Source organism: Lygodium microphyllum, chromosome 12, assembly GCF_053477565.2.
Source record: "Lygodium microphyllum isolate KBCC chromosome 12, Lygodium_microphyllum_v1.1.10, whole genome shotgun sequence".
NCBI lineage: Eukaryota > Viridiplantae > Streptophyta > Polypodiopsida > Schizaeales > Lygodiaceae > Lygodium > Lygodium microphyllum.
This window is the reverse complement of record NC_141146.1, coordinates 42,269,989-42,284,276: the sequence shown is the minus strand read 5'-3', so window position 1 is coordinate 42,284,276 and position 14,288 is coordinate 42,269,989. Positions and strand designations below refer to the sequence as shown.

Below are 14,288 nucleotides of genomic sequence, written 5' to 3'. Positions count from 1 at the left end.
AAGTTGTAGAACCTAAAGGGCTTAGTACATACCAACAATTAAAGTTGATGGTACACATGAAGGGGAGAGTGCGCAATGAGAGTGCGAGATAGTAGCGAGAGCAGCAATGTTGAGAGTGAGAGAGAGTGAACGCAGAGATAGGTGTACCAAATTGTGATGGTACACAAAGAATAAAAGAATGTATTTATATGTTAGGATACAATAAGGATGTGTTCACACCCATATATTTTTATACACGGAGACAAAGGGACTTTACACCCAACAACCTCCCTCTTAAAGGCCCGAAGTGGTACCTTTAAGGTAACCAACTCCCACTAAACGAATGCAATGCTCATGTTGAGGCTAAGCAAGACTCTTAATGAGAACATCTGCAGGGTTATCTTGAGTTTTGACCTTAGTCAGTGTGACTGGACCATCATCCAAAACCTATTGAATAAAGTGGTACCTAACATCTATGCGTTTGGTACGTGCATGAAACATGGCATTCTTAGCCAAACATACTACACTCTGGCTATCACAACCAAGCACTGGAGTACGTGAAGAAAGACTGAAATCCTTGGCCAAACGGCCAAGTCAAATAGCTTCATTAGAAGCTTCTGTGGCTGAAATATATTCAGCCTCTGTAGTACTCAGTGCCACAATTTTCTGCAACCTTGAACGCCAAGAGATAGCCCCACTAGCCGATATAAAGACATACCCACTAGTAGATTTCCTAGTGTCAAGATCTCTTGCCATATCCAAATCACAAAATCCCTGCAACTCTAGCGTACCCTTTCCATAACATATACACTTTTCTTGTGTACCTTTTAAGTATCTGAAGATACATTTCATTGCTTCCCGATGTGGCTTGCCAGGTTTAGACATGAATCTACTAACAACTCCCACTGCATGAGCAGTGTCAAGGCGAGTTGCAACCATGGCATACATCAAAGATCCACAAGCTGATGCATAAGGTATGCCCTTCATAGCACTAGCAGTTGCATCATCCTTTGGGCAATCAGCTTTGCTAAGCTTTTTATGTGGCGGTAAAGGCACACCAAGAGGCTTAGCATCAGCCATATGAAACCTATCAAGTACTTTGCTAATATACTTATCTTGTGAGAGAAACAACAAGTATTGCCCTCTATCTCTTTTAATGCGCATGCCCAAAAATGTGTTCAACTGCCCCCAAATCTTTCATTGAGAAGGCTGAACCCAGCTACTTTTTAAGAGCATTCAAAGTGCTCTTATGCTTTCCTACAATCAACATGTCATCCACATATAAGACCAGCACAATAAGACTTCCATCATCAACCTTTTTAGTGTATAAGCAGTGATCTGCATGATTGCGTTTAAATCCATGGCTGAGTACGAAGGTATCAAATTTTTTGTACCACTGTCTAGGGGCTTGTTTCAGCCCATATAAGCTGCGTTTCAGCTTACAAACCAAATGCTCTTTGCCTGGAAAACCTTCGGGCTGTTTCATGTACAACTCTTCATCCAAGTCACCATGAAGAAAAGCAGTCTTCACATCCATCTAATCCAACTCTAAACTCAAGAATGCAGTGAGAGCAAACAAAACACAGAGCGTAGTCATCTTCACCACTAGTGAAAAGACCTCCTAGAAGTCTACGACTTCCTTCTGTGTATAGCCCTTAGCAACCAACCGTACCTTGTACTTGGGCTTCCCATCAATACATTTCACCTTGTAAACCCATTTATTAGGGATAGCTTTCCTATCCTTGTGCAAAGATACAAGTTCCCATGTGTTATTTGCATACAGAGACTTCATCTCTTCTTGCATAGCAAGCTCCCACTTTCTCTTGTTTTCACATTACTGTGCCTCTCTAAATGTCAGAGGCTCGCTCTCATCAGTCAACAAAATGCAGTCCAAAGATGACTAAAACCCTTGTAGATGTGCCTTCTGACACATGTAGACCTTATTACCCAATGAACTTTATTGTCAGGCACTGGGCCTACATCCTCAAGTATATGCATACCATTACTTGGTGGCTGATTTTCAGCATTTCCTTGCTGCTGTAACCTGTTTTCAGCATGTTCTTCTTGCTGTCCTATTCCATCCTGTGCATCTATTTGCTATCCATTATCTTCTAGCTATAGCACAATAGGTTGCTGCTCATTTTCAGCATCAAAAGAAACAAAATCTTCAGCTATGGCTGCTGAATGGCTAGCTGTTCATGCTGAAATTTGACCTTCTTTTTGTCAAGGTCACCATGTGTAGCATTTTTCAGTAACTTTGCCTCATTAAATACTACGTCTCGGCTGCGTACTATCTTCTTGCCCTAAGGAAGCCAAACTCTATAACCCATCTCTCCCTCTCATCTCCATGTCCCATGAAGATCCCCTTGATGGATTTTATGTCTAGTTTGGTCCTCTGATCTACAGGTACATGCACAAAGGCATCACAACCAAAGACACGTAAATGGTCATATGAAGCAAATTTGCCAGACCAAACCTCTTCAAGAATGCCATTTTCCAATGCACAATTGGGAGAGCGATTGCATACATGAACTGCAATTTTAAGAGCCTCTCCCCAAAACTATTGTGGGAGATTAGTTGTGGACAGCATGCATCTAACTCTTTCACAAAGTGTGCGATTAAGTCTTTCAGCCAAGCCATTTGATGCAGGATTATAAGGGGTTGTTACTCCCTTTTAATACCATGCATCTCACAAAACTTTTTGAACTCATTAGAGACATACTCACCCCCATCATCCGTTCTTATAGCTTTCAACTTAAGCCCTTTCTGTATGGTAACAAAAGCACGAAACCTTTTAAAAGCATCCAACACTTCCTTTTTGTTCTTTAACACATACACCTATGACTTTCTACTGAAATCATCAATAAAAGTAACAAAGTACCGTGCACCCCCATATGAATTAACAGGCATAGTGCACACATTAGAGTGTACTAAATCAAGAGCATTGGACTTCTTAACGACACCAGAGTAATAAGGAGACTTCACATGTTTTCCATATATGCAATCATTACAAAATTTGAGACCAAAGCCTTTTGCATTAAATCTCCCTAAAGAGGAGAGAACCTGAAGGCCTTTCTAGCTCATATGGCCAAGTCTTTTGTGTCAAAGTTCCATCTGTGAGTGGACTTCAGTCATAGCCAAGAACTTGCCACGTAATGCTTCACAATGCAAATAATACAAAGTCTCCCTTTTGCTACCTTTAATAATCAGCATAGAACCTTTGTGGACCTTCCAAGATCCACCACCAAAGGTGGGAAAATACCCTCTTGCATCAAGCTGCCCAACTGACAGTAGACTTTTCTTTATGCCAAGTACATATCCGACATCATGCAAACTCAGCTCTTGGCCATTTTCAAGGGCCAAGTGAATGGTACCTACACCCTTTATCTCACATGCGTAGTTGTTGCCCAAGTAAACCTTGCCTAGGTAACTTGCAGTGTATTCAAAAAATGACTCCAAAGAGGGAGTAACATGAAAAGAGGTACCGTTGTCCACTATCCATGATTGTGACAACCCATCATGAGCTGAAAGTACCCATCAATTACCTCCTTTTTAGTGATGTGCATATCACCTGCTGTTGCCATAATATCTGCATCATTACATGAGGCTACAACAAGTATCTCTTCAGTGTCAAGAAGCTCTTCAATGACCACACTTGACGCAACGTTTGCGTTTGCTACTTCTTTTGAGCAAGAGCTGTCATCATCTTTCTTGTCATTCTTCTTTTTCTTACCCTATCGTTTCTTTCTTTCTTTCTTGCTCTTTCTTGAAGTACCGACAATCGGGCTTTCTATGCCCTTATGCCCACACTGATAGCAAGTAACATTCTGCTATTTGCCCTTGCTTTTATTCCTACTTTTGCCTTTATTTGATGCATTACCCCTCAATTTCTGACCTACCTCCAAGGTGATAGGCTGAGCCACTGCTTTCACTACTAGATTTTCTTCCGATCTCCTCATTGAGAATAGAGTCACTAACACCATCAAAGGTTAAAGTAGAGTTGCTGCTAAGTGAAACAACCAAAAACTCCCAGCTATCAAGTAAAGTCATCACAAGAAAATAGCCTTTGACTTATCATCGAAGGCTTGCAAACTAGAGTACTGTAATTGACTCAAAATCCTTGTGAAAGTACTCAAATGCTCAAATGCTGGCTTAGACTCATCAAATTCCATGTTCACAAGCTTACGCATAAGATGCACTTGATTCACTGGAGTTGTATTTTCATAAGTGTCCTCTAGCTTTTTCCATGTAGCATAACCCGTATCAAGATGCTTAATGTCTGTAAATACATCATTAAACACGGCCATCTTAATGTATGCAATGGCCTTCTTGTTGAGTCTGGCCCAATCCACATCTATCATAGTTGCAAGCTTAGTTTCCAAGAGAGCATATTCACAATCCTTGAGAAACAAAATGCCCTGCATCCTATCCTTTCACAAATCAAAGCCAGTGCCATCAAACCTCTTGATTTCAAAGAGGGATTTAGTATCACTGCTATCAGAAGCATTTCCAGCCATTTTTCAGCAATGCACCAAAAATCAATACTGCAATTTATGACAGCAAACAATGAACTGAATATTCAGCTAATTTCAGCCCAGATTTTCAAAAAATAAGAGCAAAATCCAATTCAAGTACATGTACATCAATAGAACGGATGACTTTCAGCAGTATAACTGAAATTTCAACATACATTACATGCATACATCACTGCCAGGTGACTCCCACATCAGCAATATTATCAAAAATACATCTACAACAATCCCAAATCTGCAAATAATCACTAAGACTATTGGAACATGAATATTCAACAATACATCAACTCAATGGGAGTTACCCAACATGTGTTCTGCATACATATGTGACCAAGTTAACTTATGATACACAAAAACACCAAAATTCTCAGCAATTTCTCCAAAATCTCACAAGTGAGAGATAAATCTCACTGCTTACAACACCAAGATTGCTTCAGCAATGTTCCCAAAGTGCATTTGTCACATCAATTTTCCCAAAATCCATAAATTTCAGCAAAAGCCCCAAAATTTCACTGACCGATCTGCCCTGATTGCATTAATACATGTTTCCGAAAGCATAAAACGGGCAAAGTTAGCAAAATTTCATAAAATTTTGCAAAAGCCCCAAATTTCTCGGGTCCAAATGTGCACCAATGTCAGTAAATCTAGCTCAATTGAGCAAAATTTCACTGATACATGAAAAACCCCAAAAATTTCAGAGCCAATGTGCACAATTTTTGCAATTTCTGAGTCAAATGTCACCATTATGCATGAACAATATCAAATCTGGAAAAAGCGCCAAATTTCCGGGCACAAATCTGAAAATTGTGCTTACACGTGCAAACCCCCGTCAATGAGCACGGGGACCTGCTTGCAGGAAATTTTAAAAAAATGACAAAAAATCTATCAAAAACGTGACGTATCAGCTGCTCGCCTGCACGTTGACTGCTGCATGACATGCCAAATTGTCGCCTGTTTGGGAGCTGCCGTCTGGCTGTCCCCTGCTGTTGCTTGCCTGGGAGCTGCCATCAACAGTCACGCTGACTTGTGCAGGCTGTTGCTTGCCTGCGCAGACCTGTCCCTGCTGCCACTTGGCTATCGCCTGCTACAAACTGTGAACACAGGCCAGAAAACTGACGACCTGACCTGTGGGAGGTGACTACTTGCTGAAATGTGTCGCCTTGATGCACGCACAGCCGTCTGCTGAAAAACGAACTGTTTTCTTCGCACACGCGAGCTGAAACTGACTCGCCTTGACTTCGGGAAGCGCACACGCCTTCACCGAAACTCTGTTACCAGTTTGAAGGGGAGAGTGCGCAATGAGAGTGCAAGATAGTAGCGAGAGCAAGAGTGTTGAGAGTAAGAGAGAGTGAACGCAGAGATAGGTATACTAGATTGTGATGGTACACAAAGAATAAAAGAATGTATTTATATGTTGGGGTACAATAAGAGTGTGTTCACACCCGTATATCTTTATATACGGAGACGAAGGGACTTCACACCCAACAACACACAAACTATGTCTAGCCTGACAGTCTAGAAAGTAATGAAAGCATCCGTTTGCACAAGCCACAAATGTAAGCTCAAAGTCTACAAACCTAATTCTTTCAAATGTATAGGGACATGTCAAAAAAGTTTCTATTACAGGGGCAAGTATCATGTTACATTATTCATCATACTAGGAAACTGCAGTGTGCTTCATACAAGAGAAAAAGCAATGTGTTACACTCACTTTGGAGATTTAATGTTGCAATTAAGAATGAGAAGGAAATGAAGACTAAATGCCTACATTCAGATGCCGGGGGAGAATAATATGCTTGTTCGAGTCATCAAGGGGTTAAAAGGGAGTGTACATACAGGTTGAAAAACTCAACATAGCAGACAACTTTTTATTTCAATTTTACCCTTTTGCTTGTATAGAAGTTTTTTTATAAACTTTTGAAATTTAGGAGAAAGCTTATTTCCCCAAAATATATTGTGTAACATTCTTCCAAACAGGTAAGGTATGTTCATTAGCTGACTATAGATTGATACTCCAAAAGAAAAAAAGGCTATGGATGAAGCCATCAGTTTGCCCAGAACTTTGTTACTACAACAGCTGTGTCAAGGTAGCTTCTAACAAACTCAGGATACAATGCTCCTGTGCAATTTGGTTGTGAAAAAAGGTCATGGATGAGGTTGCCAGTTTGCCCAGAACTCAGTTCCTAGGACAACTGTGCCAAGAGAGCTTTGAACAAACTCAACACAAGGCTCCTCTGTTTGGTTGTCTGGATGGTTCTGAAGCAAGCATGTCATTGAACAAGAGCACATTGCACTGAATATTCACTAACCGCACCTGTGACCAAGAAGAACCAGTGCTGGAGCAGCATTTCCATAAAGTGCGTTGATAACATCAAAAACATCATTGCAAAGAGTCTGCAGAGCAAACACTGTATGTAAGTAGCTTATCATTTCTGCCTCTACCCAAGAAAAGGACAGTTGAATTTCTTAGAGAGCTCTGTAGATGACCCAGGTAAAAGCTAACACCAAGACCTAAAAACTTAGAAGTGGGAAAAACGCCTACAGTTGTACAATATTTTCTAACAATGGCCATTATTCAACATAAATTAGAGTGTACATGAATAAAGCATCAATTTTTCATGTGACATGTAGCACACAACAAGAATTCAAAGCTCAAGGATGGCATAAAACAAAGGCCAGCAACCTGCCTCAATGGAAAGATCACTATTAGCCTCTGTCTCTGACAAGCCATGGCCCCTTAAATCCATAGCCACCACTCTTACTTGCACTTTCATCAAACCAGCTAATAAAGCAAATGACAGTCTGCAAGTCAGAAAAACATCAAAAAGCATGTCCATTACACAGAGATAATTGTACAAAATATCAGCTGCAGTGTACCAAGTAACATGAGTGGTAGTGGTGCAAAATGTCTGGAGCAGTTGTGTGACATGTCATGTATATAATGCACAATAAAGTGAAGTGATATAGTAATGCATTTCACTTAATGAGAGTGTGGTTGATCACATATGTGTTTCTTCTCTATTAACAGTTGCAATTAAGTACAGTAGCACATCTGAAATTCTAACCATGAAACCCATAGCCATATATTTCACTCAATTATTAGTAAAAATATCAGATTGCAATTCAAAAAAGGTAACCATTGCCAAACATGCTTTAGTTGTTATCATTGGTTCTCTCCTGGCACTAACCTGTGGAACATACAATCAAGTCACTGTCTAATAGTTTTAGCATGTGTTTCTTAGTTCCAATGTGCTGTTTTCGCTCATTCATTCATCAATACCTATTACTACCACAAATGTAAAGCCCCAGGCCTCATTTTTGAAGGATGAAATTGACTATTGGCTCTTCCTTGATTGCTTTTTCATCCAATAAGATCCCAAGTCTAGATCTTGAGTATCAATATTTTCCACTAAAATAAAATCTCTCTTCATATAAAATCAGTCATATTTAGCTTTTGCACAATCTCATGAGCAAAAACAATATGCTGCATCATGCAATGTTTGCAAGTACAATCAGTTCTAATCATCTCCTTACTCATATCTAAGAACCACAAGTAAACTCTGCAGTAACCTGTGGAATGTAATTCACCACTATGTGCACCCCTTAGCCTGGTTTTCCATGTGACTTGTCTCAGTTAGGAGAGAAACACACAGCTTGACTTACTACTCAGGCAGCTAGAGATGGTGGAATTTACATCAGATCAGCACCCTTCCACTTGCATGGGTAAATCAATAATGTGTTGTCAAACCCAACAACCTCATTAAGGCGTCTCCAAAGGGCAGAGTTAACTTATCCAAAATGGTACCTTAGTAGAATCATACCCAACTAACAAGTATTGAATGGTCAAACCCAATGATCACATAAATAACCATCCAATTACTCACAAATATCCAATCCTAGATTGGAAGGACAGTGTTGTGAAGATATGCTAGGGTTTCCACAAAGAAAACACTCAAAGTGTTCAAACAAAACTAAAACACAGTCAAACACGGACAAGAACAAAAAAGAAAGAAACAAGAAAGCAGTGAACAAATGTATGATAATGAATGATTGAATGGAGAGAATATGATAAAGATGGACATCAAGGGGCAAAGATGTCCAGTAGTAAGTCAAGTCTATGACTCAGAATCTGATGTAGAGGGCTTAGGATAGCAAGACAGCAGGCCAAATGTCAAAATGCAGAAACCTTTGGGGCTGGAACTGCAAAATACATCAGTATACAGCCTGGCAACAACCTTTGAATGTGTGTGGATGACGCCAATGAAGAAAAATCTGGTGTAGATCAACAGAAACAGCGAAGTACAAACGTATAGGTCAGGAAAACAACGGGTGGAGCATGTTGGGAATAAAGGCTCACCGTGCCTTTTACCGTGTTTGGGTGTGAACACACCCTTACACTTATTGTGCTTTATATATATTATCAAAACCTAAAAAGTGGTACACTAGTTTTTGTACCAAACATCAAGTGTGCCATGCTCACTCTCCTCTCTACTGCTCTCTACTCTGTGTGTGTGTGTGTGTGTGTGTGTGTGTGTGTGTGTGTGTGTTTTATCCATAGCATTCACTCTTAGCTCAGTCAAGGCTCCATCAAACTGGTATCAAAGCTCAAGGAGTGCACACTTCTCGAAGCTGGACAGGCTAGTCAAGCAACCTCAAGTGAGAGGTGTTGGCATCAGTAGTTAGTGTTCAGCAGGTGCAGGTCAGAGTCAACAGTCGACTATCTGACGGAGGCAGTCGAACCAGCCAGTATGGCTTCGACAGTTGAGAGGCGTAGCGAGCAAGGGACCAACAGGTGCAAGCTTTGTCAAAGCCTATTACAGGCGACAAGGGTCACACGGGACCTGCACGCGACCAGGACCAGGCAGCGGACAGGACTGGCTGCAACTGGCGATCCGGCGGGACAGGCTGCAACCTGTTCAACAGGTCGCCCGTGACCAGACAGGTCACACGTCACAATTCGGCGATCAAATCTGTCATTTTTTTTAATAATTCAAATTTGTTCCCCTCCCACAACTGGGTGTTCGCGCACACATGCACAATGTGCAACCCTGACCTGAAAAATTGGGCTTTTTCCTGGATTTGGGTACTTAAATGCAAAACTGGACAATTTGACTCAAAAATTGCAAAATTGGTGCACATTTGCCCAAGAAATTTTAGGGATCCTCACATTTTAGTGAAATTTTTTCAATTTAACTGAAATTTGTGCCCACTGGACCCGAGAAAATTGGGGATTTTGCAGAATTTTATCAATTTGTGCAAGAATTGCCTGGTATATGCACTTGGATACATGTGTTGATGCAATCTGAACAGATTACCCTCTAAAATTTTGGGGCTTTTGATCAAAATTGTCAAATTTGTGCCCGGGAATGCCTTTGGAGCAGAAATTGCTGTGAAATTTTGGGAATTTCACATGTAACTAATGGCTTGGTCTCTAAATATATCAGTAATTTCTTGAGGAGTGCAGCAATAGATACCTTTTAATTCTGAAAATCTATTTACAGATCTGAAATTTCTGCAATCTCGGGATTTTCATTGCTGATTGGTATTTTGTGTACCGTGGTTACTTGTGTCACATTTGGGCTTGCCTTTGTTGACTGGTTAGTCATTTTGGGACTGCCAATTATGGCTGGAAACAGTGACAGCAGTAATCTTTTGCACATTAAGAAGCTTGAGGGTGCACATAATTTTGCAATTTGGTAAAAACAATGTTACAATGTCTTGGTGCAGAAGAAACATATAAAGCCCATCAAAACAAAGGGAATCAAACCAGTAGACATGGAACAAGACCAGTGGGATAACTTGGACGAGCTTGCTCACTCTACCATTGAGCTCTCAATGTTAGACAACTTGCTCTTTAACATTGAGAAGCAGAATTCAGCATATGCAATGTGGCAAAGGCTTGAAGAATTGTATGCTCACAAAAGTGCAGCCAGCAAGGTTTATTGGCTGAAAAAACTAATGGACTTTCATATGAAAGAAGGTACAACCATGTCTGTACATTTAAATGATTTTAACTCAATTTTCAGTCAGCTGATTGCTTTGGATTTCCATATTGATGAAGAGTTCAAGGCTACTTTCTTAATATGCACTTTGCCTGAGTTGGGATACTTTCAAGACAGCTTTGAAAAGTCGAATGCTCAGCTGTTATACTCTGATGTGGAGAGTTCTCTGCTAATGGAAGAACTCAATAGGCAGAATAATTCAGCAAACAAGTCTTCTAATGCATTACACACTAAAGGCAAATTTCAATATAAGAGCAGTTCTAAAAACAGAGCATGCAGCAAATCTCATGGAAAAAATGTGGAGTGCCATCATTGTGGCAAAAAAGGGCACTACAAACGGGATTGCTTTAAATTGAAGAAAGAGAAGGGCAAAAACAAAAACATTGAAGCCAACAAGGCTGAAAACAAGGACAACCAGCCTGCAAAGAAGAGCAATGTGAAAATAGAAGAGGTTAATGTAGTCACTCATGATAATGACTATGATGGTGATATACTTCTTACTTCTTTTTTGAATGTGCATGTATTGATTACAAATTCTAAGGATGATATGCGCACTTGGATACTTGATTCAAGTGTGTCCTTTCATGTCACACCACATCATGAGTTGTTCTATGACTACAATGATAGTGTACGTGGAGTTGTCCACTTGGGGGATAACTATGCATGTAAAATTGCAGGCATTGGCAGTGTGAAATTGGAATTTCGACACAGCTCCATGTTTGTTTTGCATAATGTGAGACATGTACCTCAGCTCAAGAAGAGTTTGATAAGCACAAGACAACTAAATGATAAAAGCTATCACACCACCTTTGGGGATAGCAAATGGAAAATAAGGGTTCTCGCATTGTTGCCAAGGGATCTAAAAGTGATACCTTGTATCATTTGCATGTATCTAGTGTGGTGACCATGTAGTCGCCATAACTGAGCAACCAAGTGTTTCTTTGTGGCATAGCCACTTGGGACACATGAGTCAATCTGAAATGAAAGTGCTCTCTCGTTTGGGTTATTTATTGTCTTTGAGGTATGCTGATTTTGAACAGTGCCATCATTGTATTTATGCTAAACATGCTCAAACGTCACACAAAAAACCTCTTTCTCTAAAATCTTCACCCTTAGTTGGTACAAATGTATGTCAAATGCCAAGATTATCTTTAGGGGGAAGAAGTATTTCATTACCTTTGTTGATGATGCCACACACAAAGTCTGGGTTTATCCAATCCGTAGGAAAGACAAGGCCTTGGATCAATTTAAAAAAATCTTGGCACTTCCTGAAAATCAGACCAGCAAGACACTATGGTGGGAAATATGTGTCCAAAGCCTTTCAAGACTTTTGTGACAACAAAGGGATTAAAAGGGAGCTTACTGCCCCTCATAATCCACCCCAAAACAGTGTTGCAGAGCATATGAATAGAACCATTCAAGACAAGGTCCGTACAATGCAATCACATGCTGCTTTACCCCATGGATTTTGGGCAGAGGTTGTTATGACAGTCGTACACTTGATTAATCAGTTACCAAATAGGTCTTTGGGGGGGGAATCCCTCAAGAAAAGTGGTCAGGCAAGCCACCTTAATATGCTCACTTGAGTGTGTTTGGCTACGAGGCATTTATGCATATTCGCAAGGAAAAATGCAGCAAACTTAAGCCAAAGTCCTATAAGTATATTTTCCTAGGATATGGTGATGAAGGTGAGATGGAGTATCGATTGTGGAATCCCGAGAAAAGAAAAATAGTACGCAGCAATGATGTCATCTTCAAGGAAGATCGCATGCACAAACAGCCCTAAAGAACAGAGGAGGTCAAAAGGGTTGCATTCCGAGAGGATGTACCAATAGGACAACAAAGAATGCCCGTTAGACAACAACAAACACCTACTATAAATGTCCCTGAAAATGCAGGGAATGATACTAAAAATGATCGGCAGGATCTTGCTTATGATGTCCCACAAATTCAGCAAGAACGTGTGCCTTTGGAACAACCTAAACCAGTTGTACAGCATGCTGAACCTGCAGAACAGCAAGCTGTTAATGTAGATTTGCAAGCTGAACAGTCAGCAAATCTTGACCACTGGATTCATAGATCAACCAGAGTGCAAAAAAAGCTAGATAGATTTGTTACTGGTGTAAACTATGTGGCTGATTATTTCATGTTAATAGATTGTGGTGAACCGTCATGCTTCCAGGAAGCAATGGACAGACAAGATAAAAAGAAACGGCACAAAGCAATGCTATCAGAGATAGAATCCCTCATGAAGAATGGCACTTGGGAGTGCTACCTTGCAAATGGGTTTACAAAATGAAAGCCACTTCTCATTCTTTGCCAAAGTACAAGGCACGCTTGGTTGCTGAAGGGTACAATGGAATTGACTTTGATGAAATCTTTTCTCCTGTAGTCAAAATGACTACTTTGCGAACCATCTTGGGCTAGGTTGCATCTAAAGACATGGAACTCATATAGATGGATGTAAAAACCGCCTTTTTACATGGTGATCTGCATAAGGAGATCTATATGCAATAGCCTGATAATTATGTTGCAAAGGGAAAAGTGCACATGGTATGTAAACTCCACAAGAGTTTGTATGGGCTAAAGCAAGCACCACAAGAATGGTATCACAAATTTGATACATTCATACAATCTCAAGGATTTCATCATTCTCAAGTTGATCACTGCTTATACACCAAGAAAGCAGCAAATGGTAGCCTTATTCTCTCAGTTTTGTATATGGATGACATGCTGATTGCAAGCAAGGATGTTCATGCCTTGGACTCCTTGAAGCAGAGTTTACACAATAGCTTTGATATGAAGGATCTTAGCGAGGCTAATCACATTCTTGGCATGCGTATACTCAGAGACGGATAGAAGGGTCTTCTTTATCTGTCACAACAAGAGTATGTTACTAAGATTTTGCAACGTTTCAATATGGAGGGGGGGAAAGCCATTAGTGTACTATTACCTCCATATATGAAACTTAGTGCAGATGACAGCCCTACATCAGATGATGGAAAGGCTGAAATGGCGAAGATATCCTATGCTTTAGCTGTTGGTATCTGGATGTATGCTATGGTTGCTACATGTCCTGACATTGCATTTGCGGTGGGAGTGGTGAGCAGATACATGGCATATCCTGGCAAAAAGCATTGGGAAGCAATGCAAGGTATCATGAGATACCTTAAGGGCACAAAGGATTTGTGTATCTGTTTTGGTAAGCAGAAGTCATCTGTTGTCGATTTCACAGATACAGACTATGTTGACCATCCTGACTGCAAGAAGTCTACTTCAAGATATGTATTCATATTCACATGAGTAGCAATCTCTTGGATATCTAGGCTACAAAAGTGTGTTGCATTGTCTACTACAGAGGCAGAATATGTGGCTGCCACGGTGGCATGCAAAGAGGCTTTATGGCTTTCACGTCTAGTGAGAGAGCTTGGTATTACAAAGGTTTCCTATCCTCCACTGTGACAGTCAGAGTGCTATCATGCTAACACAGAATCCTGTCTTTCACGCAAAGACAAAGCACATACAAGTGAAGTATCACTTTATCAGGGATGTACTTGACAGCAAGGGCATTGGGCTTGTCAAAGTACATACAGATGATAACCCTGCAGACCTTCTCACGAAGGATCTCCCAATCGAGCGATTTGCTCATTGCCACCAAATGATGAAACTAGATAGTATATATGTATTTCAGCTTTGTACATATATAGACTTAGTTGATTCTTTTCTCTCCCTTTCAGGCACATTGCCTTTAGGTGGAAGGTTGTTGGAAATAAAG

The 14,288-nt window shown here is 40.4% G+C and overlaps 1 protein-coding gene across 1 annotated transcript in view; it reads right to left on the bottom strand.

Moving 5' to 3' along the window:
• The window catches only part of LOC148027680 (esterase/lipase/thioesterase family protein), a 69,360-nt gene that overhangs the window by 28,527 nt on the left and 26,545 nt on the right, over positions 1-14,288 (bottom strand). The window contains exons 4-5 of the mRNA XM_087689367.1: positions 7,199-7,313; positions 6,826-6,905 (exon numbers count right to left, since the gene is read on the bottom strand). Coding sequence (XP_087545493.1) covers positions 6,826-6,905; positions 7,199-7,313 — 195 coding nt within the window. The remainder of the gene's footprint in view (positions 1-6,825; positions 6,906-7,198; positions 7,314-14,288) is intronic.